This window comes from Diachasmimorpha longicaudata, chromosome 4 (genome assembly GCF_034640455.1).
Source record: "Diachasmimorpha longicaudata isolate KC_UGA_2023 chromosome 4, iyDiaLong2, whole genome shotgun sequence".
In the NCBI taxonomy this organism is placed as follows: domain Eukaryota; kingdom Metazoa; phylum Arthropoda; class Insecta; order Hymenoptera; family Braconidae; genus Diachasmimorpha; species Diachasmimorpha longicaudata.
The window spans coordinates 80,294-105,958 of record NC_087228.1 but is presented as its reverse complement, the minus strand read 5'-3'; the positions used below and the strand labels follow the sequence as shown (position 1 = coordinate 105,958).

The 25,665-nt window shown below is 35.5% G+C and overlaps 4 protein-coding genes across 7 annotated transcripts; 1 reads left to right on the top strand and 3 right to left on the bottom strand.

Moving 5' to 3' along the window:
- Positions 1–177: 177 nt before the first annotated feature.
- On the bottom strand, positions 178–2,613 carry LOC135161232 (6-phosphogluconolactonase). The gene is made up of 4 exons (XM_064118636.1): positions 2,272–2,613; positions 1,596–1,796; positions 919–1,202; positions 178–574 (listed from the first exon to the last, which is right to left on the bottom strand). The coding sequence occupies exons 1-4, from the start codon at positions 2,390–2,392 to the stop codon at positions 455–457; spliced, it is 726 nt and encodes a 241-aa protein (XP_063974706.1). The 5' UTR covers positions 2,393–2,613; the 3' UTR covers positions 178–454.
- Positions 2,614–5,440: 2,827 nt separating this feature from the next.
- On the bottom strand, positions 5,441–12,340 carry LOC135161213 (uncharacterized). The gene is made up of 3 exons (XM_064118589.1): positions 11,743–12,340; positions 6,737–11,616; positions 5,441–6,480 (listed from the first exon to the last, which is right to left on the bottom strand). The coding sequence occupies exons 2-3, from the start codon at positions 11,572–11,574 to the stop codon at positions 5,544–5,546; spliced, it is 5,775 nt and encodes a 1,924-aa protein (XP_063974659.1). The 5' UTR covers positions 11,575–11,616; positions 11,743–12,340; the 3' UTR covers positions 5,441–5,543.
- An 859-nt stretch (positions 12,341–13,199) lies between these two features.
- Positions 13,200–14,575, top strand: LOC135161230 (surfeit locus protein 6 homolog). 2 transcript variants are annotated; one of them, XM_064118632.1, is made up of 4 exons: positions 13,200–13,433; positions 13,506–13,556; positions 13,617–14,119; positions 14,312–14,575. In XM_064118632.1, exons 1-4 carry the CDS (start codon positions 13,328–13,330, stop codon positions 14,531–14,533), a joined length of 882 nt encoding a protein of 293 aa, XP_063974702.1. In that variant the 5' UTR covers positions 13,200–13,327; the 3' UTR covers positions 14,534–14,575. The 2 variants fall into 2 exon arrangements, with proteins under 2 accessions (XP_063974702.1, XP_063974703.1); XM_064118633.1 differs by having other exon boundaries at positions 13,201–13,433; positions 13,620–14,119.
- A 281-nt stretch (positions 14,576–14,856) lies between these two features.
- LOC135161219 (nose resistant to fluoxetine protein 6-like) lies at positions 14,857–21,824 on the bottom strand. Of its 3 annotated transcripts, XM_064118610.1 has the most exons (13): positions 21,625–21,824; positions 20,559–21,240; positions 18,920–19,122; positions 18,595–18,803; positions 18,138–18,394; positions 17,887–18,057; positions 17,632–17,725; positions 17,110–17,229; positions 16,846–17,011; positions 16,486–16,661; positions 16,178–16,307; positions 15,781–16,098; positions 14,857–15,698 (listed from the first exon to the last, which is right to left on the bottom strand). In XM_064118610.1, exons 2-13 carry the CDS (start codon positions 21,013–21,015, stop codon positions 15,573–15,575), a joined length of 2,427 nt encoding a protein of 808 aa, XP_063974680.1. In that variant the 5' UTR covers positions 21,016–21,240; positions 21,625–21,824; the 3' UTR covers positions 14,857–15,572. The 3 variants fall into 3 exon arrangements, with proteins under 3 accessions (XP_063974680.1, XP_063974679.1, XP_063974681.1); XM_064118609.1 differs by having other exon boundaries at positions 20,559–21,824; XM_064118611.1 differs by lacking the exons at positions 20,559–21,240; positions 21,625–21,824 and adding an exon at positions 19,970–20,126.
- Between the last annotated feature and the right edge of the window lie 3,841 nt (positions 21,825–25,665).

The following is a 25,665-nucleotide window of genomic DNA, read 5'->3' as shown; positions in this document are numbered from 1 at the left end:
CCTAACGACTGAATTAAAATCTTCATTTTTGAAATGAAGATGCTTTCATCTGATATTGAACAATATGGTCTATTTTTCAAATAAATTACCCCCTAAATTACCAAAAATATGTCACTGATGGAAGTAATTAATTATTTTTTAATCACACGTTTAGTAATGAATTGTTGCTAAACATAGTTGTTGTATTACTCAACATATATTTAATATCGTACAGAATTTTTGACTACTTAAATTGTATTTATCACAAGTATTCGTATGTACATGCATCCAGATGTTTTTTTTTAACAGAAAGAAATGAGAGTTCAGCATTTTAAATTGTTTACCTGAGTAATACGTCTTAAATTGCACGATTTTATAGAGTGAATAATAAACATTACAAAGAGAGAAACTACGTTAGGAATGTCGTTGTACAAGAAACAAAAATAGAGTGTAAGTACAAGTAAAAAATAGTCACTTAGCCAGTCTCACTAGCGGTTAAGTTACCAGCTGCTGCCTGATCTAGGATCCAGTACAATTTCCCATTGGTTGGTTGAACCCGACTAGCAGGAAGATTCTCTTTATCCTTTAGTATCCGCTGAAGTTGAAAAATAGTTGAGTATCATGAACAAGGGGGTGAATTTCATTTGAAAAATAATTAATAGTCGAAAAAAAAGGAAATGCAGAGGAATGAAAATTATTTTAGTTTAACATTTTAAATTGAATAAGTTGTGTTAATATCATGAAAAAAAAGATAATAAGAGAATATATATGTTGCATCTATGCATGGAAATTGGGGTTGGCCACCCTTACGCATCAATGTTAATTGATATTTAGTTTTTTTATGATAATTTTTGTGTTATCAAGAGTTTTATTGGTTGTCAAATGATTTTTCGCAAAAAAGTAAAATTTTATAAAAGTAAATGATTCAGATAAAATCACCTTGACCATATCTGCTTTGCTAGCTCCGGTAATAGCAAATATACATGCTTTAGCATTGTTGATGACCGAAAAGGTCAGGGTAATCCTCGAGGGAGGCGGTTTTGGGGAATCATTGATTGGGCAGACCCATCGACTAGTTTCTTCGAGGAGTCGATGGCCAGGAAAGAGCGAACAAGTGTGACCATCCGGACCCATTCCCAGCAACAGCAAGTCGAACCTTGGTAAACTGTCCGGAGGAAAATAAACTGCCATCTTCTTTATGTAATCGTTCGCAGCCTCTACAGCTGTAACATCAAATTGCATTTTATATCAATAGGGTGTCATAATTTATATCAAAAATTAAAATTTCCAATAGAAGTAAGTTGCAAAATTTCTCTGTTTATATTGAATATGGAATTCATTCTTAAATTATTAAGCTTAACTATCGAGTTGTTTGTTAATAGATGAATCATTCATTCAAATTGTTCAAAAGTTCATGGTTCAAATGGATTCCCGGACAAACTTTCAATCGATTTTGTATGATTTGGTTTTTCCTGTAAACAAAGAACAAAGTTAAAAAGCATTTCTTAATTTCTTTTCATTTTTTTGACGCATTTCTAGAAAGTACTCAACAGATGTTCCTAGATCTAGGAACTACTCGACTGTTTGACAGTGGGAACCTAATTTGCAGGCCTTACCCGAAAAATCCGAGTCGATTGTAATGAATTGATCCTCAGTTATGGGAATTTTGCCGATGAGATTGGCTTTGTAGACACCAAACGTTGAATCCTCATGGTCAAATGGCACAACTCTTTCATCGCAAAAAAAGAAACGCCATTTGCTCCAATCAGTTGTTATTGCGGGTAATCCGTCTGATAAAAATTTGACTAGGGATCCACCTATCAAACATCGACAAACAATAATAATTAATTTTAACATTGAATTTCAGCATCATTTCATTAGATTCTCATTTCATTTAAATGATTCACAATTTTTTAGATCATCGAAAATTACTTTTAAGGAGTTTAATATGATTTAATTAACTGAAAACTTCGGTTAACAAATAGTTAACTATCTTTTAATTTTAATTATCGATCTTCATTACGTCAATATTCACCAAAAATCAAGGGTCTACATGAAATAGACTTACGTATTCCCTTTTATCACACGACTACTGGGGTCAATGATCATTAATATTTATTATATTTTTTTCTCTTCGAGAAATATCCAGCATATTTTTAGACGATAATTCACTCGAACACGAGTGATAACTGCAACATCATGAAATACTCTCCCTCATTGCGATTCATAGAAGACAAAACAATTTATCGAAATCTCCTGCAGTTCTTGCTAATTCAAGTTATAAATAGTCACCTGATAAACCAAGTTTGAATATTTCATTGTCCCTAATTGCATTATTAGCACTTTCTTCAATAATTTGAGCTAGTTTTCTAACTACACCAGCGGTATCGGCTTCCACAATTGTCTGAGTCATTATAATATCTATCTCCTCTTCTCTATCACTTAGATAAACAATATATTAATTCCCGTTCACGTTCATCAAACACGATGAGGGTAACAACTAATTATACTAATTCCCGTAAATTCCGTTGTAACCAAAAACATGGAATAATGTGGGGGGGCTCCGTTTGTACTTATTCAAGTGTACAAATGATGAACTGTAGAGAGAATTTTCAAACGTTGAGAGCACCGGTGTGCAGGGATCCAACTGTCGAGACAAAAAGCTAAGCTGTACATGTGGCGCTGGGTCCACATGTACAGCCACATTTTTGTCTCGATAGTTGAATCCCTGCACACCGGTGCTCTCAACGTTTGAAAATTCTCTCTACAGTTCATCATTTGTACACTTGAATAAGTACAAACGGAGCCCCCCCCCAACTCCCCGGAGCTATAACCTCGGTGGTGGCAGGCGCTACTGTCGATTTTGGCGGCTGGCGGCGACAAAGCCATTCGTATGTACGTGGCTGACCGGGAATTGCTTCTCGGAAAATGAACTAATTCTGTTGTTTGTGCTAGGGTTGTACCCGTTTGAACTGAGCTTGAAAACAAATCATTAGTTCCTTATTTTTCTAAAAAATTAACAGAAAATTCAATATGAATTTAAGAGAATCTTCTACTAATTTGATTAAGTTTTTTAAAATTTAATCTTGTATGCTTTTACAGATGACTGTTTCAAAATTAAAATATTAAAATGGGCATTCATTTATTTCATTGGAGATGATTGACTTTTTAAATCAATAAAAAAAACAAGACACATTCGGACCGTCGTGATCAATCCTGAAAATTAGCTGTTCCATTTTTGGCGTTAAATTTACCGATGCTTAAAAAATATTGAAATTCTATTATTATTTTCTATTCGCTGATCAAATTACATAGAACTTAAAATTCTTAAAATTAACACTGAAAAAAATTTTAACTCACAAAAAAAGTAAGTGAAATATTCTCTTGGATTTCTTCTAAATTTCCTCTTAGTTTTTGGTCTATTCGATTAGAGGATTCAATAAAAAACTTTCTATAAAAAGAAGTCAAAGAATTTCATTTTCCATACAACTTATTCTAGTAACATTTTTTTAATCAATTTACGTTTTTTTTTGTTTAATTTTTTTAATATATAAAAAAATGGGGAAAAAATATTTCACGAGAATGAGTTGTAAAGAAAAACCGAATCCTATTGAATGTTTTTAAATTTTTTTCTTTATGTTTTGTTACATTGAAATGGAACAAAAAATTTTAAAATTTCTATATAATTATCCAAAAGCTAATCCAATGTTCTATAGAAGTCCAACGGATTTCTAACACAATTGCTAGATTTTTCCATTAAACTTTCCGTTTCTAATAATTTATTAGGAATGGATACAAAGAACAACAGTGTTATGAGCCTGACAATGCATGACGAATTAGCAACAATTTAGGGCATCAACCGTGGTCTAGATAATTTGCAATGGGTGTCATCAACTGGTGAAAAAAACAGTCTCCAACAATTCCTAGAAATTCCTGAGATGAACGAATTTGAAAATCTGAACGAAGAGACTATTAGCTACATAGAGTCATTTGTCACCGACCCCGCAGAGCAAGCGATAGTTTCCGGAAATGATGATCTTACGAAAGGAATGGAAAATACCACAGAGGTTCCGAGCTTTGAAAATGTCATCACACAAGATGAACTTTCCGAAGTGCAAATTAACGCACCATTATCTTCTTCATGCCGATATTTCTCCGTCGCGAATATCTTTGGTGCCGAACGTGACTCCAATCAATCGACTTCCTCATCAGCAACGTCAAAAAAATCCTACTTCTCTCGGATCTTTGGTCCTCGCAGATCAGAAACCACTAGCCCAGTTTCAAATTTCTCAATACCATCCTGCAATTCTGAAAATGATGAATCAGAGGTTGATTTTGATCAGCTCGCAGTCGCGGAGGAGTTTATCCGAGAAACAGAAGCTCAATGTCCAGCAGGTACTACCCATTTAAGTTCACTAGCTCGAACAATTAATCGACCAATCTTGGCATTTTCCTCGTCAATGTCTCTCCGTCATCGAGCTGGAAGTGGCTTAGAAGGTTCCCCTATTATGATACAATTTCACTCACCAAGACCAGGAATGAGCACAGGACACTGGACATTGCTAGGAAATATCGATCCTGAGGGACTCCCAGAAGAAATGAGTCTTAACAATTGCATCTTCAACGTAGTCTGCGCTCTCACCGGCCACAAACCTTCGGTATTGCGTAAAGAGACAATCAGGGAGATGCGAAAGCATATACATAGTCTGGCAAAAAGGATTCAAGTAATGCGAAGACAGGAGAAGTGCGATGTTATTGTGATATTGTTAGGGGGGGCTAACTATACAGGAGCATCCAGCAGAAGTGCTCAACGGGTTATTGATGATTCTCAGCGGGGTAGATGTCACCCGAATAATCTTCAGGGACATCCAAGAGGTCACGTCTCATGCCCTGAGGCCCGTGGAGCCACCGAGAGCGCGGAAAATTATTCACGGGGAGGAGAGAAAACTGGATTTCTGTCACGGCAGGATCAGGATGTTGTTGGACATATGGCGCTCCAAACTTCAGCTGCTCAAAACGCAAGATGTCAAAGTGAATCGGTGACACTCAATGCCTCCGAATTGCCTGAATCTTTACCGGAAGCGGCAGAGTTTACTGATGGAAATATACAAAGGCCTAGACCTATTAAGCAACTTGTTTCGGTGCTCAGACATCACGCGGGACAAGCTGATAATCCTAGCTACCCTGTCTTTGTCCATACCTTTTTCCCCAAGATGACATAATTGCAAGATATATATTTTTTTAATTGAAACTTTTTAAATTTTTAATATAATAAACTTGTCATCAATTCTTCAGATATACAGAAAAAATTTAAAGGACGTTTTCATTTTTTACCAGTTCAGATCTCCTGAAATGGGTGTAAAACTCTAATTAATTATTCCAAAATATTGAAAAATGTTTTCGGCACTACAAAAAAATAGGATCCAAGGATATTCTCGGATTTTATAGCGAGTAGAGAAAATTTGCAATTCAAAGAAAAAGGTTTTACTTACATACATACGTAAAAATGTCAGTTCGTGTATATCAATCTTTTTATTTATAATGGTTTTTCACCTAAACAGTCACTATTTTACCTGACTTCTCCAAGTAATAACAATATTTCTGAGGTGCCATTTGGCCGAATTAACTGTACTACCATCGTCCTGTATTAGCTCATTTTTCCTGATAAAGTCACATTCATGGTGCAGAATATCGGTATAATCGTGCACATCATTGATGACATTCTTCGAAACTTCGATGAGTTGTTGAACTTGATCCTTATTAAATGTCTCGTATAATAAATTATTTTGTAAAATGTGGTTAAGAGAGCTCACAAACGCTAAGTAAGATGTTACTTTCATATTTTTTGGTAATTTTGGAATTAGAGTTTTCAGAACATCTAGCAGCATAAACTGCATGTGACTGTCCTTATCATTGGAATTCATTAGTATATTAAGCAAATTCTTAACAACATTCACCATCAACTCGATGGCTTCAATGTCTCGAGGGTTGAGTTCACTGGCAACTTCACTTAACCAAATAAGTAGTGCAGAATTACGACAGAACACACCAGCTTTTGGAATCTTTACAGTTGAGCTGATAATCTGAAGAATGAGAATTTTTGTGCCAGGATCTGCGAGAACACTTCCATAAACGTAGAAAAGTATTCGGTACAAGAAGCATTTCGATAAAATTTGCATTTCCAATGTCGTCTTCAATCCATCTCGAATTACCTCGAGAATCCAGTGTCTATGTACTTTGTGATTAATGTCGGAGCTGTTGAACAGCGTTAAAAATTCGGGAATACTTCTCAGGTCTAGCTCCGATTTGGCCATGAAAAAATTTTGCAGAGGGACAAAGAGTGGGTTCAATGGTTCAGTGGCAACCAGTGCACTTTTTGCTAGAAATGTCGAGATGAAACAATTCAGACGAATATCAGTAAATGGCTCCATTGACATGGCATTCCGAATACCATTCCGAACTGCATTAATCATACGCATCCAGAGTAATTTCTCTTTCGATCTGAAAAAGTGCCAAAAACATAGTGTGAGTGAAAGTGAAATAATAACAATAATAATAATAATGGATATATAGATCAAGTCCCAGCATTTGTGGTAATTAATTTTCCCCACAAGAAAAAAATTAACGCAATCAGAAATCCTACACAATTATAGTGTTTTTAGATTGCACTTTTGTACCGGTCTAATTAACATTGGCTGGTCATCAAGTGTATTAAGAAAAAAAAAATACAAAACAAAATAAAAAATGTTATAATCACCTAGTAGCTTCCAAATGAAAATAGAACCTGGATATTACTGTGAATGCTGCCATACGAGTTTCCAAACAGGCGCTTCCGCAGGCAGCGAATACCAGAGCTAATGCCCCAGACCGAGTGACATTATGACAACCAATAACATTATTCTCCGCCAACAAGTGTGTCAACAATGGTAAATAAAATGCCGGATCATATACATTTTCATCATTATATAATTCCTTTGGCTGCAGAGTCCTTTGAACTGGATAATTTGCGATTGTATTTTTAACGGTATCGATATTGAAAAGTTGCAAAACTTGCGAGACCGAAGGCTGCCGCCAAATTGCATTGTCCGTTTCCCCCCTGACACTGTGATGACAGGCTGCAGCTTCTCCATATAAATAAGGTTGATAATCCGTGAATTTTATTCCTGAACTCTCATAATATTGAAGAATAAGCAAAATTCGTTGATCGGACATACTCAATGTTGCACTATAAGCAGATAAAAACAGGGGAATGTGCGACGACATCATGACACTTGGATTTTTCTTTACAAGAATGAAGATGAGTTGGAGTAAATCCTTCTTGGCGCTGTGAGAACTGATCATGAGGTTTACAAACTCCGAGTGTGACGTTGTCATTTCGAATAATGTTTTTACGTATTCAGTTTCACTTCTATCCTCGTATACAATATCACAGACTTCTGACAATATCTTCAGCAGCGACAGATTTCTTTGATCAATCTTGGAGTTTTTCATTCCTGATTTTAGAGCAAACCTCGTGAATTGGAACCACAAACTACTTTTGCTCAGGTCTTCAAAGATGAAATTTTTGTCGGTAGATTTAAGATTGGTAATTGTTTGGCAAATATGTGTGCAGAGAGTTTCAATTTGATTCGTGTCTTTTGCATTTTTCTTTAATGTTGACACCATTAAATGGATGAAAACTTGAAGAACTTGACGCAGGATTTCCTGTGGATTTTTATGCAATTTTGAAAATCTTTCGAACAGATGGTGCACAAGTTTCGTATAGTAAAAGTCCACACTCTCCAATTTGTCTCCACTGGACAATATTTTTTTAGAGATACTCTCGCAGGTTTCAAGACTAAAGCAAGAGTCTATCAAATACGCAACTGCATCTACATTCTGAGTGATCCAATCTTTATTATCCACATGAAATAAAAAGTAATTAATAATATTTTTCTCGTATACCTTGCAAACTCTGAACAGAAACTCCGAATCCCACTTGTGAGTTAAATTGCTAGATAAAACTTTGAATATGAGTTGACGACTTTGAATTCGTGATTCTTCCATTAGAATGTATTTCGTAAAAAGAGAAATCAACTTTGGATTTCTTTCGGTGAGAAACGATATCAGTGTAATTGTTGATTCATCAAATTTGTTTTCTAACAAAGAATTGAAGATTTTGTGATCAATTATAACGATATGATGAGGAAAAATGGTGAGAAATTTATGGAGAGAATTTTCCCAAATTGCCACGTTTATCCCTGTGTATTTCAGATATGTCATCTGAATACATAACTTGTGAAATAGTTGTGTTTCTTCGGGTGATTCCGTGAGATCTTCTAATTGTAATCGTTGCGACAATAACTCGAGCACTTTTGGAGCCACCTCTCCCCAAATTGATAATCTCATTTTATCTTTGCTGGCGAAACTCCCTTTTGGTAAGTTTGTTAGACTCTTGACAAGTTCTAAAAGATTAGAAGATGATAATTGAAAAATTTCGATGAATTTCACTAAACACAGCGTTGTCTTTAGGGTCCAACCACCTGCACATTTTCTTAGAACTTCTTCTAAATGTGAAATTAATTTATTCTTTAAGAAGAGGAATAAATTCGGAACGATAGATTTGTCATTAACGTCAATGATTTTTTCAAAAATATTAACAAGACCAGTAGTCACAATTCTGTTTGTTTCAGATTTTCCTTTTGGAATTGGATTAAAAGAATCAACCAGTATTGGATGAGTCAATATATGTGTAGAGCATTCAATCGCACAATTTGCATCACAAGAAATCCCATAATTTTTTTTACAAAAAGTCAACAGTGCGATTATCGCATATTCATATCGATCGAACTGTTGCTGATTTAGTTTTTTCCTTTGAATGCCCTGAGTCAAATAGAAGACAGTCATTTTGAGTAAATTCAGAATTTCATAATTCGAATTAAAACTATTTTTGTCATCTAGGACTTTATCAATTTCGTGTATCTCTTCAGTGGAAAGTAAAATATTGCTGAATTTTTCAAAAACATTGCTCCATAATGTTCTCCTCAAGGGTTGTGGAGTTTCTCCCTCAGCCCAGCTTTTCAAATATTGAATTTCTTCACCTTGGATGCCCTCATTAAGACAAATCAAAGTTCTTGGCGACAGTTGGCAGTGCAGTGTCAACATCGTAATGAGACCAACAAATTTTCCCGGTGTTTCATCCCATTTTCTCCTCAAACTTTCGTAACATGTGGATAAAATTAATGGAATATTCGTTGTTGGTTGAATCAGTTTACTCAGGCCATTATCATTTTTCGCTGTTTCTTCGGCTCCTGCAATTTCATCGATAATCTTCTGATATTTCGAGGGATGTTTCACTGCTTTTGAAATCATTTTCACTAGCCACTGAGTGACACCAACTCTCTCTCTGGCATTCTTGATAAGTTTAATACTGTTCAACCAAATATCCATTTGGTTCTCACAGTTCTTAAATATATTTAATTCATTAAACAACATCTTCGTTGTCTCTGTTCCCCTGGACCATAATTTCTCAAGATGATCTGGTAGAGAGATTAAAAATAATAGAGTGTTTTCAAGAAATTCTTTGTCCATTTTAAAAATATTAGGATTTAAAACTTGAATTGTTTGAATGGCTTGTAATTTCATGGAGGTTAATTCCTCTTCATTGATGTCTACAAGATCATTTATTGAGGTGAGTAATATGTGAGAATCCTCTTTCCAGTTTCCTAGACCTCCTGAAGGGAGCCATTCAGGGAATAGCAGACGATATTGTTGTATTAAATCTAAAATTGATGAAAAATATTTAGATTTCGGTGGATTGAGTTGTATCTCCTCCAAATTTACGGCCTCGACGTTTTGGTCGGGTTCATTTGCTTGTCTCCATGCCCTCAGAATATTTTCCACAGAGGGTACATTCTTCAAAACATAATCAGTGACATGAGAATATAAAGTTGAATATTCAGAACTGCTTACATGTCTTTCGGCAGCATTCAAGAATTTCCTCAGTTGGGTTAGCATAATTGTGAGAGTTGCAACAGCTTCATAACGTAAAACCATAGTTGTTGAATTTAGAGCACGTGTAACGGCATTTTTTAATACCGTCAAAGGCATGGTTAATGTCAATGTGGCAGAGAGCAGTTGAGGAGGCGTTAATTCTGGGAGTGAATGCTCGAGAAAGTTTTCAGGTGCAACAGCAGAGAGAACTCTCCTGACGAAATCCATGACCGAAATCCACTTTTTCGAAGCTCTAGGTACCAAGAAAGGTTCAGTATACAGCAATTGAGGCTTTATAAGATCAGGACAAGCAGCCAGAATTTTACAAACCAAATCACAAGGTTTTTCATGCTCCCAGGGATGCTCTAAGCTCTGGAGTACTGTATTCACCAGTCGATTATATTTTTTCCCAGTTGTCCCGAGAGTCTTGTCGTTGAAAATTATCCCATAACGATTTGACGTCAGAAGGACCGTTAAAAAATCATGAACTCCTTCAATCGTGATAGCCCTCTCTTCTGGATCCATACAGTCAGCTAAGGATTTGCGTTTTTTATTCTCAAATCCGGGCCAGTTATTCGGCCCTTTCCAGTTATACAGAGACACTAAATTATAAACAACGGGGGTCGAGAACACATGTAGTTTTAGCGTTTTACTAATACCATTGTTTTCCAGTACGTAAGTCTTGACCGTCTTTAAGATGAGCAGCACATTGTCATGAGAATCATAAATGAGATCTGGGAAAATACTAGTGAGCAATCCACGTTTGTCCAGAAGTCCCCTAACCACTGAGGACCTACCATCTACCAAAAATGAGAGAATAAAATGAATAAAACACGTTCTAACACTCTCCGGATCCGTTGGCTTCACTTGTTTCGACATCAGAGTCAATGTCTCTTGGTGAAAAGAAAGATGAGTGAGTAATTCTAGAGGCAGAGTGCCCCCTAACGATACCATTGATGTGAGCAGACGTAGAACAATTTTTCGTTGTTTTGGATTACTCTGGTTCGACATCAGCCCATAAACTGTTGACAGATGTACGTTTATCAGGTGATGGCAGGCCTCCTGAGCTGGTGTTATTTGTTGAGGGTACTTCTCCAGGATCTTCATAATGACGATGTGCGCACCCGAGAAAACTAAAGCTGCTTTATTTAAATCCTTGTCAGCCCCTTCTAGCAATCGAACAATTTCGAAAAGATTTCCGGATTTTTCTATATACTCCGACGCTAAGTCACGCTCAGTGTTTGTGGTACATATTATAACGAATTTCCTAAGCACACTTATACCGGAAGCTGTTTTGAAACTTGACCTTAAATAGTTTGCCGATATTTCCATTATTTCCTTTGTTGAAATTTTTCCTGGGAAAGCTTCATTCTCCTCACTACATTTTTCATCACTTTCTTTTCTCATTGAATTCCGATCATTTAGTAGATCATTATCACTTGTCACTTTCATCTTTTTTCTCTTATTTTTAATTGGAGTTTTCTGTTCTTCACTTACTCTTGAATTTCTTTCTTCGTGTTTTCTTTTGATTTTTTTCTTCATATTTTGACAATTTTCATTATTAAGGTGATTAGATAGTTTTGATTCCAAGTGGGTATAATTGAATGTTGTTGCTTCATTCATTTTCGTTTCTATGATTTAGCCGGTGGATCTTATTCCATTCAACTGGAAAGAAAATACAAAATTCAATTCAATTGCTACATTCATTGGCCAAGGACATGTGACGTAGAATTATTGTAGTTGATGGAGATTATTTTTTATGTAAAATACGTTTTCATGGATTTTTCTTACCTTTCTAATCGAATTCTTTAGTAGTATAAAGCGTTTTAAATTTCCTTGCTTAACCTAGAAATCAAAAACCGACAAACGTGTTCCACACTGAAGCACTGAATATTGTTTTCCCAACCCACGTGTTATTATTTTTCTTTCCTCAGGATTGGCGTCCGTCCAGTTTGTTTCATAAAGACCCATTTACAATTCAGTGTGAGATATTTCAAAACACGTTTGTACTATACATTGTTTTCTTAATCATTTGTACTTTTTGATTGTTTATAATAATAATTATTACTGAATTTAAAGTTGTCCAGTGCGTTCGTTCAATGCAAATAATGGATATTTAAGCTTTAAATTTCAAGAGATCTGTTATGATAAACCACCAAAAAGTTCGTGATGAATCATAAAGAATGTTGAAATTTTACGATTATTTATGAATGCCTCCATCATGATAGAATCACAGAGAACGTTGAAGACTTCTTATTTTTAAGGACAAAATAAAGAACACAGTTCGAACTAATATACAATGAACTATCAATGACCTGTCTGTCCGCTATCTACTCGATACCACCTTTTTTAACTGAACAGATGTTTTTATAAAAAATTCGGGATGACCCTCCTTAAATTAAAAATTTACAAGGTAGGATAGAACCTCTTTTGGCAAACGAATTCAAATAATGATTGAAGATAAAAATGATTGGCAATAGATGAAAATTAACGTAGTATGAATAACGCGGCACGCGTAGCGTACGTGCTCATGCGCATGCGCACTCGTCCGTCAGAATAATATTCTTTAATTAATTAATATCCCATAAATGATAATTGATAGACTAGTAACAATGGACTATATATGACCTACAAACAATTTTCAATCCAATGACGGGGTTACTTTTGACCTTCAATGGAAAAATAAAAAATGGGGTGCTAACTTTTGCTTGAAAAAGTTTTTAATTGATAAAAAAATAAATATTGACTATCAAAGCAAATTGATCGAATATCAATGGTCTTCAATGGATACCTTCAAAGGGCCCGAATGGAGAAACTGGTAATTTTTTACATATGTGGAATTAACTTCCTGCGGTCCCTTAAATCGGGGGGGCTCCGTTCGTAATTGTTCAACTGTACACATGATCAACTGTACACAGAATTTTCAGACGGTGAGAGCACCACTGTCCAGGGATTCAACTGTCGAGAGAAAAAACTATCAATCTCTACCTTGTCAACGCTGTTTAACCTACCCTGCGCCGCATGTACAGATGTGACTATGCCTAGTTTTTTCTCTCGACAGTTGAATCCCTGCACAGTGGTGCTCTCACCGTCTGAAAATTCTGTGTACAGTTGATCATTTGTACAGTTGAACAAGTACGAAAGGAGCCCCACCGCCCCCTTAAATTCTATGAGTAAATAGCACTGCCCCCTATAGTGAGACCAATGTAAATTACAGTTATATTCTCCCTCTTTCTCTCCTTTCACCATCATCTCTATTGATCATGGTTTACTACTTTGCCCCGCGTGTCAGTCCCTCGTTGATAAATATATATATAAGAACTTTGTAATAGGTTTGAGAATAGCTTTGCAAAACAAAACCAATGCAGAATTGAAAATGATTCACAAATTTGATTCTGCATTTGTCAAGCAATTCCTCCAGGGAGAGGATAAATTCCTCAGTACAATGTTCTCTAGAATGCCACTCTTAGCTGGGGAATTAGGTATTTTCAATGATAAAAAAAAAATATAACCTCAAAAGTTTCTAAATAATAATCGATTACATGGGTTTATAGATGAACAAGGAGAAAGGGATAAAGGATTGGAACAGCAACCGAAAAATCAAGGTAAAAAAATATTCCCTTTTTGTAATATTTACAGCTAATTCTATGACTTGTTTGTTGCAGCAGTATTTTTCAACGCTAATGGAAATTCCAAACGTGCCTTGACATCCGAAGAACTCTATGAGAAATTTAACGAGTTAAAAGGTCAAAAGAAACTTAGTTACAAAGAAAAACATCTGAAGAAAGGCTTAAAAAATCGTATCAGGAAAAAAAATAAGCGTGAGGAGAGAGTGATGCATAAAAAGCTTATAAAATCAGAACCAAATGCTACTAAAGTAACGCTAAATGACAAGGAGGAAATGGAAGTAACTCCAAAAGTACCTCGCGCTAAGCCAGTTTTCAATAGTGAAGGACACATGGTGTTTAGTAAATTTGATTTCTCAGATATTGGGAATAAGAAGAAAGGCCAGAAAACTGAAAGACATGCGAAAAAGGTACTGCAGGAGTTAAAGGAAAAGAAAAATCGACTGGAGGCGCTAGTTTCTTCAGGCGACGCTGAAACAGCAAGGGTGTTACAGGAAAAAGATGCGTGGAAAGCTGCACTTGCTAAGGCTAATGGAGAAAAGGTAATTTTTAATTATTTTGTAACGCAAATACATTTGCCAGTTGCATTGCATATTGAATATCATTCTGCAAAAACGTTGCTTATATTGCCAATCATTTATTGACATCTAAAAATTTCAGAAAATCTAGATAATATAGAAAATGCAATCAATTATAATTGTTCAACGGATAATCATAACACGCATTTGTTGCAGGTAAAAGATGATCCAGAACTATTGAAACGTACAATTAAACGCGATGAACTACAGAAAAAACGAAGTTCCAAAAAATGGGAGTCCAGAATATTTGGAATTGAAAAGGCTCAACAAGAGAAACAACGCAAACGAACAGAAAATATAATGAAAAAAAAGAAGGAGAAGAAAACAACTAAAATGAAAAAGGCTGCTAAAAAAGGTCGTATAATTCCAGGATTTTAAGCTGTATTTTTTATGATTAAAAAAGTCAATAATTGCAAAATATCTAATTTCTCTGATTTATTGTACGTATACACTAGTTTACAGTGAATCGTGTGATTCAATGAAATGATTTCATTAAAGTTTTTTCTAATCGAATGAGAATTGTCGACGGGAGTTGAGATTAGAAAAAATTTGGTAATATGATATATCGAGAAATTTATGTGAAATTGCAATCTAATTGTGTTACCAAATATCCTCTTAATAGGGCCTGCTGCAATAGCTGAATTGTTTTTTATGTTTCACTGTTTAAAGAAAATTGCAATCACCAATGAGTAATTAAGCAGTTAAGCGGTCAAAATAATTTATTATTTTGGTCACCATTCGGCAAATTCCCAATATTTATCGAAATCGGATTATTTACCGTAGAAAAATATTCCCGCTTTTATTTTAATCTACATCTCATACAGGTACAGATTTTTTTTATATTACATTTGAATATCATACAAAATTATTACAATCTTTCTTTCTGATCTGCTTGGTACTTGACTTAATTTCCCTGCTTTTTGTGGAGGCAAAAATTACTCGTCTTCGACAAACATATTAAAGAGGTCAAATTTGGCTAATCTTCGAATTATAATTCTAACTCCAGCTTGCATGTCAAGCTCGATGCAATGGTTAACGTTACGTTTGCTTCAAATTTGGATCCATTTCGTACCGGTCTCCTCTGTATGAGGCCCTCGATCTCATAGATGGAACTTTCACATGCACAGATAATTGCAGGTGAATTATATAAAATGACATTACATATGCCGTTGCTAAAAAAGGAGGGCAATTAATTCAAGCACCAAAGCAATATTCGACAACTATAACTCACACACATAGAGGCATTTTAGAAGGGGTACTTTCCTTATGTTCATTTTGCCTTAGCCATATTTACAGAACGGGTATCGTAATTAATATAACCACCTTTGCTGCGTCCTGTTGGTGGCTGTACTCTATTTTATGACCAGGCTTTTTTTTTAAACTTTTCGCTCGTTATCCTCCAATTTTCATTTTTTGTTTATCTTCTATCTTTACTCGAGGGAAATCCAAACTTTAGAAGATTTACGATAGGTGCCTCCAACGTTATTGAGACACAGAAAGACAGCAGATAGGAAGCAACGAGATTACCGAAGTACAGGATTAGCTGCGAACAAATCCATTTATTAGGCAACAAGGCATCAAATAAACAATTTGATGAAAATTCACTACTCTTTAGTAATACTTACAACGAGCCCATTATGAAGATGCAACGGCCCATCCATTTGCATACTAGTGATCATCATTATAATGGGATGTACCAAATATGCGCAATATGTAAGTCTCGACAGGGGATAGAGAAGTTTGAGTGACAATAGTCCATTAACAAAAGAAGCTGAGCCAGTGCAGCACTGTACGACAATAAAAGCCACAGCGATAGCCCATGCACTATGCCCAAGTGCGGCATAAATTGAGCTTATAGTTACTCCAAGATCACCTGCATACAGACCATATACAACAGCTGCCATAGTCCCTCCTGAGATTGTCCATCCAATGATTTTGCCCCACTGAAAATGAAAATTTATTATTTCAAAAATTATAAAAATACGTCGACATTGCAGCCTCATACAATAACATTATTCTCACCATTGGCGTTCGCAATCCACAATTCGTTTTGAATAATATCCAACCTGTAATTCCCCCTATAAAGTAGGGGCCAGCTCTCAACCACGGCTTGTCATAGAGTTCATCAAATAAAGCGAATGGCTCCTGGATTCTATTGAGGAAGGGCGCAATGCATTAATTGCTATCGTCATTCAATTCGTATGGGTTATTTATATTGGTAGTGACTTTGGTATTAAATAATAGAACATATAGGGAGCTCCTTCCGTATTATTGTCGATAGCAAAACTACCTTTAAAGAAGTTTGTAACTCGATGGTGTGCCATACTTACCGTGCTACGTAATCATTGCTATACGCAATAGAAAATGTTGTGAACCAAGAAGAAACGATCAGTAGAAATACTGTTCCAGCAACAAATTTGAGATATTTCATAGAAACTAGGAGAAAGAAGATACCGAGCACGTAGAATTGTGTATCATTAGCCATATACCAGCTCCACAACATACACTGTTGAAAAATCAATAGTTAATTATTAGCATTACAGTGAAAAATTATGGTATTTTTTTTTAATTTCACTATTCGTTCAATTTCTACTATTATTTGCGATGTTAAAGAAATTTGATGTCAGAGGAATAGTAAAATTATTAGAAAAATCGGAGACTGTTGAAATAATTATTGATGGGATACTTGCCATTTCCGTTCTTGGGTAAAGCGAGTTGATGTACAAAGCATTTCTCCACCAGAATTTCTCACACGTCACGTGATCGATGATGGCCGGAGAAAAAACTGTTCGGGCTTGAGTGTATTTCATTGCTATTTCGTTCATCCCCAATACGAAGAGATAGGCTGGTGTTAATCTAACGATGTTTAAATATATGAGCATTGGAGTGGGCTTGAGCATGCATGTTTTATTATTTTTATTTTATTTCTCATCACGGGGTCTCTTATTACTCACCTGATAAATCTGTAAACAATCATAATTATGAACTTTCTTGAACTGGTTTTTAGGAAGTGGTTATTGTTTAAATTTACGTGCCCCGTAGAACGGTAGAATAAAATCGTCACAAGCAAACCGCTGCAAACAAATATAATTTAAGTGATAATTGAAAATCACTAATTCAATTCATTATTATTTACTTAAAAGTTATTACAGCATCTATTTTCATATTGCTTATTTGTCTACCCGATATCGTACTAAGCTATAGCCTAGCCTATTCATATATTTGTCTCATTTGTAGGTAGTCTAATATCACATTAGGACTTTTATATTACATTTATGGATGACTTAAATATCCTTTAAATGTTTTTATTCACTGAATGGCAATTTTATTATCGATTTCAGTTCGTTCGACATTAATTAACACGTTTAATGCAAGTGGATAGATATATCATTGAAATTAACAATGATAGCTGATCTTGGAATAATGATTTCATTTAGTCGCTGTGAAGCAAGAAAATGAGGCATGTAAAAACATACCTGATGAAGAAGAAGGTATCAACCGAAAATGTCGCATTGCTGATTGTTTGATACATGAAGTTCCTCTCGGTGACAGTCCGCAGGGTCTTGTTTTCTGGGGTATAAAAACCAAAAGATCAGTGTTTGCTGGAAAAACATACATTTAGATTGTGTCATAAGGAATATTCCTCACAAATTGATCGATAATTATGCGAGAAATGCTCAATCGATGAGCCCGGATTTAAAAAGTTTTACCTTTGCCAATTAATTACTCACCGGCAATGGAGAATACCTGTAGATACGTGTGAACCAAAACTACCCATCCTAAAGAGAATACGCGTAAGCCGTGTAAGCATGTGAGACTATCTCTTGCTGCAGGTTCTGTACTCAATATTTTTGCACCATTAAGTAGCGGGCTGAATGCTAGGAGACATTTCATCCATAAACCTAGTGAAAATATGTGAAGAATATTAATGATAGTGATATCATTGGAATTTTACTATAAACTTTAATCGCCTGTCAATCACCTCTTTTTTTGTCCGACTGAGGCTTTCTAGTTCGTTGTGGTGAAGAGCCCTCCCTCCCAGGTGTAATGCATTCCTTTTCAGTCTTCTGAATCATGGAAATCCTCCGGTCATCCGCCAAATTTCGATCCACATAGATACCTTCCTCATTATTATTTATTCTGTAGGAAGTCGCCTCAATATGAGCTTCTGATGTTACTTCTTGGTATTGGTTAATAGTTGCCACTATCATCAGAAGAAAAATCACTCCTGCAACGGAACTAAAAAAAAATCCACAATAGGGCTTATAAAGATCATTGAGCAGTGTGCGTTCTTGACTGATCCATATGTTATCAGGCTTATATATAATAATCAATAGCAGATTTAATAATATTCTATGCATATTTTTCACAAGGAATAGTTAAACTATTCAGCAATTCTGGTCGGCTTTGTTGAAAAATTTTATTAAAACGGGACTCACCCAAGAATGTAAACTTTTGGATCGTTCAATATGGAATATTCGCTCGATGGTATGGGTTTAACCGTCACAATTGTCATCCGTAATCCTGCTGAGTGATGGGTGGCGTTGCTTATTTTTTCAACTCTATCAGCACTTGCTCGAAGCAGTGATGATACAGAGGTACGATTACAAGTTATCGGCAGACAAAGGCCTAGAAATACTTGTCGTGTCTGTAAGGCATATAAGCAAATTATTACGTTGCCTATGAATTCAATGAGTATAAGACTCTGGTAACGTATATAAAACGTCTAAACAATTGTGCTAAAATACTATACAAGCCACCTACTGATGGTTCAATGTCACTCGGAAAATCCAGACGAATTCTGGCTACGTGGAATTTAACTGAATAAGGTGGTATATCTATTCCAGGTATTCCATCGATACCGTTAATTCCAGTATTATTTAGCTCTCGACACAGGCTGCTTGATCCCAACCAGAAACCATTGCCGAAATAAAACTGCGAACTGTAACGACCGCTTGCATCGGACACTACAACAAACAGATTGAGAAAAAATATTACAAATCATTGTATTGCTCCACCCTCGGAATTCAAATTCATGTCTGGCTTAATTAGTTGAACACTTTATTTCTGGCTATTTCAGTTTTTCCTTCTTATTTGTTTTTCATATTCAGTTGTCTTATCCTACTTAGAATAGAATTTAGATATTCCACATATTGAGCTATATGTATAAGTGTCGGATTATCTGAATTATCCAATAATCATAAGATTTTATATTGCAAAAAACGGTTTTAGCATTGCATTTTGTAATTCTTAAATACAATTCGCCAATTAGCCAGGAACTTGTAATACAGATAAGTTAGATTTCTCGGAAACCTACTACACCAACAGGGACATCGCAAAATTGGTCCGAGTTATCCCTTAAGGCGTAACAGAATAGCAGCTCATTTTTTTAAATTTTTCAACAAATTTCTAACCGAAGATTGATATTAAAAAGAAATTAAAAATTTAAAAAATCAAAATAGAATGTGAATATTAAATAACTTGACCTATTGGAAAATGAACCCTTTTGCAAAGATCGAAGAAACAGTAATCCTCTGTAGCCCCTTATGTTCTGCTCGTAGGAGTTTATCCTGAATCAATTGATTAGTTCTGCCCGGCTTACGCGAGTTATCTTATGCAATCAAAATAAATTCACAAATTTGCCATCTTGGCAGGGAAACTCCTGAGGTGCAGCGGTCGATAGATTACGAAATTATCTATTACGTTTACCTGAGATTGAAGTGCAATGAACAGAATGAGTAAATGATTAAAAGACACAGAATCTTACAACATTTATTAAAAACTATTTGAAAAATGTATTGGTAACCTACTTACTACTGATACATCTGGATATTTACTCTATGAGAGTCTGAATGACTGTTTGCAGATATTGGAAGAATTAAATTCAGATAAATGAGGACAGGAACTTTTCATTTTTTTACATACTTCGTAACATACACGGGCAGCTGCAAAATTGTGCAATTTTAAGTGCGAGTGCAGAGTCACTCACTGGCGCGCAAGTGAAAGGTGTATGCTAGTGTAGTGGTATCACTTTCGTGGTCGTTATGAAAGCTACCTTGAATGTCATTGAACAATGTACAGAAAATATTTACCGTGGCTCTCTTGTGAATTATGAAGAGTATTTAGCTGCACATCAATTCTCATTGTTTATGATTAAAAATTATTAGCAATTGACTAATCTTCATGTATCATGTGTTGCATGAAAACCATTGATTTTTCCAAACTTTAAAAACCGATCCATATTGAATTATCGGGAATAGTGAGAAAAAAATAATAAATCTTTATTGTAAAAGAGTAGAGAAAAATAAGAGGAATAATTAAAAAGATCTCGTGGAAATGGTAAAAGAAATAGGAATTAGCAAATCCGTAGATACTGATTTTCGGTCAATTGACCATAACTTACTTCTAGCAGCCCATAATTTTCCATCTTTAAGTGCTTTGATGAAAGATTCCATATCCCTGCGACAATTTTCCGCAAGTCTTCCCGGTATTCTGACCCACCTGAGAGGATCATAAATGTCATTCAACCACTGCACGCTATTGGCACTCATTTCCATTTTCTCTCCCATGAAATTGACATCTAAATCTCTTGGGCGATCTTCATCGTTTAAATTATTATTTAAATAACTTTTCCAATCCAATTCTGGATTGTTCTTGCTAAAGACTGCCAGTCGATCGTAACCTTCGGTAGTCTGTCGTTCGATGAATCCACTGCTACCATTCAAATTTTCCGTAGATATTTTGCTAGCTGCTGAGGTTGATTTCTGCGATCTACTTAACCGCAGTATATTCGACTCCGCATGCTCACCGAATCCCAAATTAATACAAACAATGAAGAAAAATAGCAATCTCGAACACATTTCAAAGTTTCATTGGAAAATTCAGCTCGATGAGAATAAATTTTTTCTCCGTTAAACTCGATGGAATGCACTTATCATTAACTGCACCGAATAAAAGAACTGCATTTTTTAAATGAACATTCCATTAGAAAGAGGTCTGACTCCAATTTTACAAATTTGCTGACAAAAAGTCGGAGTGGAGTGCCTATGGTATTCAACTAATCATCACCTTCAATAATAGATTTCCTGCAGAATTAAACGTATCGTCGTTTTTTTTATTATTTTTCAAACTTTACATTAATACACCAATTTATTAAAGTTATTAAAAACCCTTTCTTGCATATATATATATATATATATATATGACACCTTCACTCAATGTGGCGTAACTATCATTGAAGTAACTCGTGACGAATTCTTATGATGCGAGGAATTAGGAGTTTACTTTCTTTCCGCTGATGCGATGAACTTCATGCGCGGTAAAAGATAATTCAACAACTACGTTGAATTTTCAAATTTGCAACTATTTAATATCTATAAATTGAACGAAAGGAATGAATCGCGTGATTTCTCGTCTGTCGATACTTGTAATACTCGAGATGTCGAAATAGCAACTGACTTGATACCAACCAGTAACTCCCGCAAATCGAGACCGCGCCGATGGCAGTTTACACAATCTAAGGTGCCGGTAGGAAAGTCAAATTGCAGATAAATAAGACTGGAAATTTTTTTAAATTGTGGTAAAGCACTTGAGTTACGAATGTTGGGGACAACCGGCGAGGGAATACGCGTGACCAAGCATGCTTGCTACGCACTGAATGGAGCCAACTGAGAATTTGTAATTCGGTTGCCCCTTTCTCTCAACACTTGCTATGCTGTTACTTCTTCGGGGATATCACACGAGTAACCATTATGTCTCCTCTTCTCTCTCATCTCACTGTCTATGAAAATCATTTGGCTCATATATATATATATATATATATATATATATATATCGTTAATTTTTTCATCCACTCTACCACCTTCTCTGCATGAGATTACCTCAATGAAAATCAAGGGGAAACTTTATTTAAAAAAAAACTTTGTCCAGTCAAATTGAACGGAGCTCATCACTCCACTTTATTTGTCGCTTTAAAGTTGCCAGGGTGATTATTCCTCTGTTTATGTTCATATTCATGTTTATTAACGAGTAGACGTGATACTTGACTCATACTTTTTATGATTTTTTAGACAATATTTTGTCCCCTGTTCCCTGTAAAAAATTTACAAGTTTAATGTAGAAGAATGAGAAAGTTTGGATTCTAAAGTAAAACACCATACTCCGAAGAGTCAATCAGAAGCAAAAGTCCATGATGATGTTTGAAAATCATAAGAAGAAACATCACATCCTCCCATTGTAGTTATCTCAACAAGGGATTTTCCCGCATCGTGATATGAAAGGAGTTTGGAGAGAGCATGATAATATGTAATGGTAAAAACGACGGTTACGAGGAGCCTTACGATGCAGAGGGGCCTAGGGACAGTATCGCGTGGGACCTTCAGGTGGACGGTGGAAACTTTTCAACTCATATCCTTGGGGAAACGACTTAAGGTGCTCGGAGTTACACCTGCTACGCACCTGTTGAGCCGTTTCCGAGTCCCTCCAGCATTCGAAGACGGTGGTATTAGTTCCTCATGTATGTTAACTATGTGAGCACATTACATCCTCCAGGGCTCGCAGTCCCACAGCTCTTATGGTTAACTTCTTGACGGCAGAACCAGGTGAATATGGGGGAAGGTAGAGTGAGGCACAATGGTCGAGGGATACCAACGACTTTTTCGTGGCGCCCAACAAAACTATTGGGAAGAATAATTGTACTCAAACTCCCCAAAAAAATCCGATCCACTGGCTTTATTGCTCCTCTATCTACATATACATATATGTATATCTCCTGATGCCTATATGTATATGGTTACCGCCTCTTCTCTTCACTTCACAACAGAATGCTCTGGAATAACGAGTACATCAATGGTACCAAACAATAAATTAATCCATTTCTTTAATTCATCAGCACTAAAATAAAAATATTAACTGTGTTATTTGTCAATTAGAAATTTTTAAAAATGAAAAAATTAAAAAAATAAATACTCTATTGGCAAGGAGATTGCTAATACTTCCACATTAATAAATTTTCAGATAATAATTAGTATTATTCGTCATTCCACCATGGTGCAGGGATAATGTGTAGAGACGAATTGACGTTATAGGAATATAAGGGGAATCGCGTTGAGTGGGCTGTTGGAAAGACCGTTGGGCCGAAACAAGCTAGCACGAAACGAAGGGAATGAGGAGATGTCAGGTGCATCTTCCTGTATTGCAAGTGCAGGCGGCACAAGTGTTTTCGACTTGATGATATCCTATTCGGCAAAACTGCGCAGTCAACTCACTACAGATATAGATCAAGTTTTTGGGCTTTATGTGAGAAGAAAATAGGCTAATAGAAGGGCTTTTTGACATTCACACTGAACGAGTGGGAAAATTTCTTTTTAATTAACAGCCTATTAAAATTAATCAAGGGAAAACAATAGTCAAAAATTTTGCCTACTTTTGTTTCGTTATATTTGCCTGTTTATTTTTCGAGTTATTTCGCTGGTAATACCATCTCCATCAATTATAAATCATATCAATGTACATAGTTAAACCATTAAGTATTTATTATTAGTATTAAGCTTCTGAATCACAGAATCACCAGTTTATACTATCACCACCATTGCTCTGGTGTTAATTCAATCGTTTATACAAAAATAATATGCCTTATATGTAACAATTCCATGTAAAGTTTTGAATTTGATCTAAGTAAACATTGTTTTAAAAAACAAGAGGGGTGAGTTGGGGTATAGCTAAGAGGACATGAGCAGTACTAAAGATGCTCACCTGAGGAATGGAGTTACCACACGAGTGCATTTCTAAATGAATTTTGAATTTTTGAAATGATGGAAGGAGCACCTTTATTCATTCTTTCTCGATGGAAGCATCGAATGCTGCGATTAATACGAAAAAAACCACATCCCGACGGTAGTGGGGAATTCGTTGCAACTCTCTTCTAAGGGTAAAGTGGCAGCCACGTGTGGTATAGCGATGGTAGGGGGCTTAGCTTAGGTTAGGGCTTCCCCTCTACCTCCCCGAAGCGTTACATGGCGACCGCCATCAGGGGCCTAGTGGAGGCCCACAAGTACCTTACAAAAGCTGCTTGCTACCACGGGCAACTGACAGAGACAGAGGTAAAAAGGAAAAGGAGGAAAAAAATGAAAAAAAAAGAGAACAAAAACCCACACCCAAGAGACCGGGACTCAAGGGACCTCACCCCGTCGTCTCAGTTTGAACCCATCCTTGGAAACTTGTGGTTCGGCTCAGCTAAAACTTGAGCCTTGTGATTCACAGTGAGACACGTGTTTTCTTCAACTAAAGTAAACAACGAATAACGACAATAAGTGCCGAGTCTATTTAGATTTTTATTACATACACACATTTTATTGGGAGTTTGTAAAAACTCTTGTCTTCAAATTCTTCCTTCATTTTATAATTATTCCAAGGAATACTGTCCTGCAGAGCTATCATTCTGGCCTTAAACCATAATCTTTATTGGAAAGTTCCTTCTGCGGGAATAAAAATTTTCGAAAAATTTTTTAATTTTGGATAGCAGATGCACTTGATTCACTGAAGCAACAGTTGGTGAGTTACTCTTTTATTCTTATAATATAGATCCCTCCAATCTCAGAATCTTCTATTCCGTGACTACTGTCAGATTAAAGTGAATAATTTTTAGGGCCTCAGTTTCGGAGGCTTTTTTTTAAATGACCAATCACACAACTCATTAGTTTTACCTGTCTTGTCAATTATTATACATTTTTTCAATTCAACCTTTTAAATTACTTTTTTTCTATACATTTAAAGAATTGTAACCTTCTTCCCATGAATCTTCCAATGGAACTCCATTCTCTATAATTGATAACTTGGAAATTAAATAATGACTTTGATTGTATTCAATTATAATGAATTTTATAAACTGTCAAGAGCATTAAAATTATACTATGATACATTTACCCTCTGTGACAGTAGACACCACTTTATACACCTCTAAAACAATCCTAGACAATGTTAAAGTGTTAAGCAAGATTTCTGACAAGATCGTTAAAGATTACAGGCGATTTTTGTCTTTCAAGAAGATGAATGAGTAATAGCTTCGGAAAAATGATTCTCTTGCTTTCAGTTTTTACCAATTATTTTAAGTACTATCAGTAATAAATCAGCAATATACTTCCGAATGTATATTACTGGTTTTTTCCCCGATACATTGATATAAAATGATATTGCACACTCGCGGGGCTTTAAATGCAATGAATGCATTAACTTTTAAGAAACACCGAGCATTTGTTAAAATTCCTCTTCTATTCTGTTTCATGTTATTATTTATTAATACAATATTTCAATTCTCCTCTAAGCTTTCGTTGCTGTTCAATTAGAATTGCTTTTTTTTTTTTCATGAAAAAATGTTCCCTTCCAGAATCTATAAAAATGGAAACAAAGGAAAATATTACTTGCATTTTTCGTATGGGTGATTCCTATTTTGGAAATCTTTATTTTTCAATTTCGCAGATTTTTAAAATTAAATCACACATTGCGGTATTTTA

What these genes read in the sequence shown, in the direction of transcription:
- LOC135161232 (XM_064118636.1), bottom strand. Translation starts at nt 2,392, where the DNA reads ATGACTCAGACAATTGTGGAAGCCGATACCGCTGGTGTAGTTAGAAAA. An exon ending in ATTCAAACTTGGTTTATCAG is followed by an intron (nt 1,797 to 2,271) that starts GTGACTATTTAT and finishes GATGTTTGATAG; the next exon opens with GTGGATCCCTAGTCAAATTT. An exon ending in GCAAAGCAGATATGGTCAAG is followed by an intron (nt 575 to 918) that starts GTGATTTTATCT and finishes TTTCAACTTCAG; the next exon opens with CGGATACTAAAGGATAAAGA.
- LOC135161213 (XM_064118589.1), bottom strand. Translation starts at nt 11,574, where the DNA reads ATGAATGAAGCAACAACATTCAATTATACCCACTTGGAATCAAAACTA. An exon ending in TTTCATTTGGAAGCTACTAG is followed by an intron (nt 6,481 to 6,736) that starts GTGATTATAACA and finishes GCACTTTTTCAG; the next exon opens with ATCGAAAGAGAAATTACTCT.
- LOC135161230 (XM_064118632.1), top strand. Translation starts at nt 13,328, where the DNA reads ATGATTCACAAATTTGATTCTGCATTTGTCAAGCAATTCCTCCAGGGA. An exon ending in ACTCTTAGCTGGGGAATTAG is followed by an intron (nt 13,434 to 13,505) that starts GTATTTTCAATG and finishes ATGGGTTTATAG; the next exon opens with ATGAACAAGGAGAAAGGGAT. An exon ending in ACAGCAACCGAAAAATCAAG is followed by an intron (nt 13,557 to 13,616) that starts GTAAAAAAATAT and finishes TGTTTGTTGCAG; the next exon opens with CAGTATTTTTCAACGCTAAT.
- LOC135161219 (XM_064118609.1), bottom strand. Translation starts at nt 21,015, where the DNA reads ATGTGTTCGAGATTGCTATTTTTCTTCATTGTTTGTATTAATTTGGGA. An exon ending in TCAGTCGGACAAAAAAAGAG is followed by an intron (nt 18,058 to 18,137) that starts GTGATTGACAGG and finishes TATTTTCACTAG; the next exon opens with GTTTATGGATGAAATGTCTC. An exon ending in ATCTTCATAATGGGCTCGTT is followed by an intron (nt 15,699 to 15,780) that starts GTAAGTATTACT and finishes ATTTGTTCGCAG; the next exon opens with CTAATCCTGTACTTCGGTAA.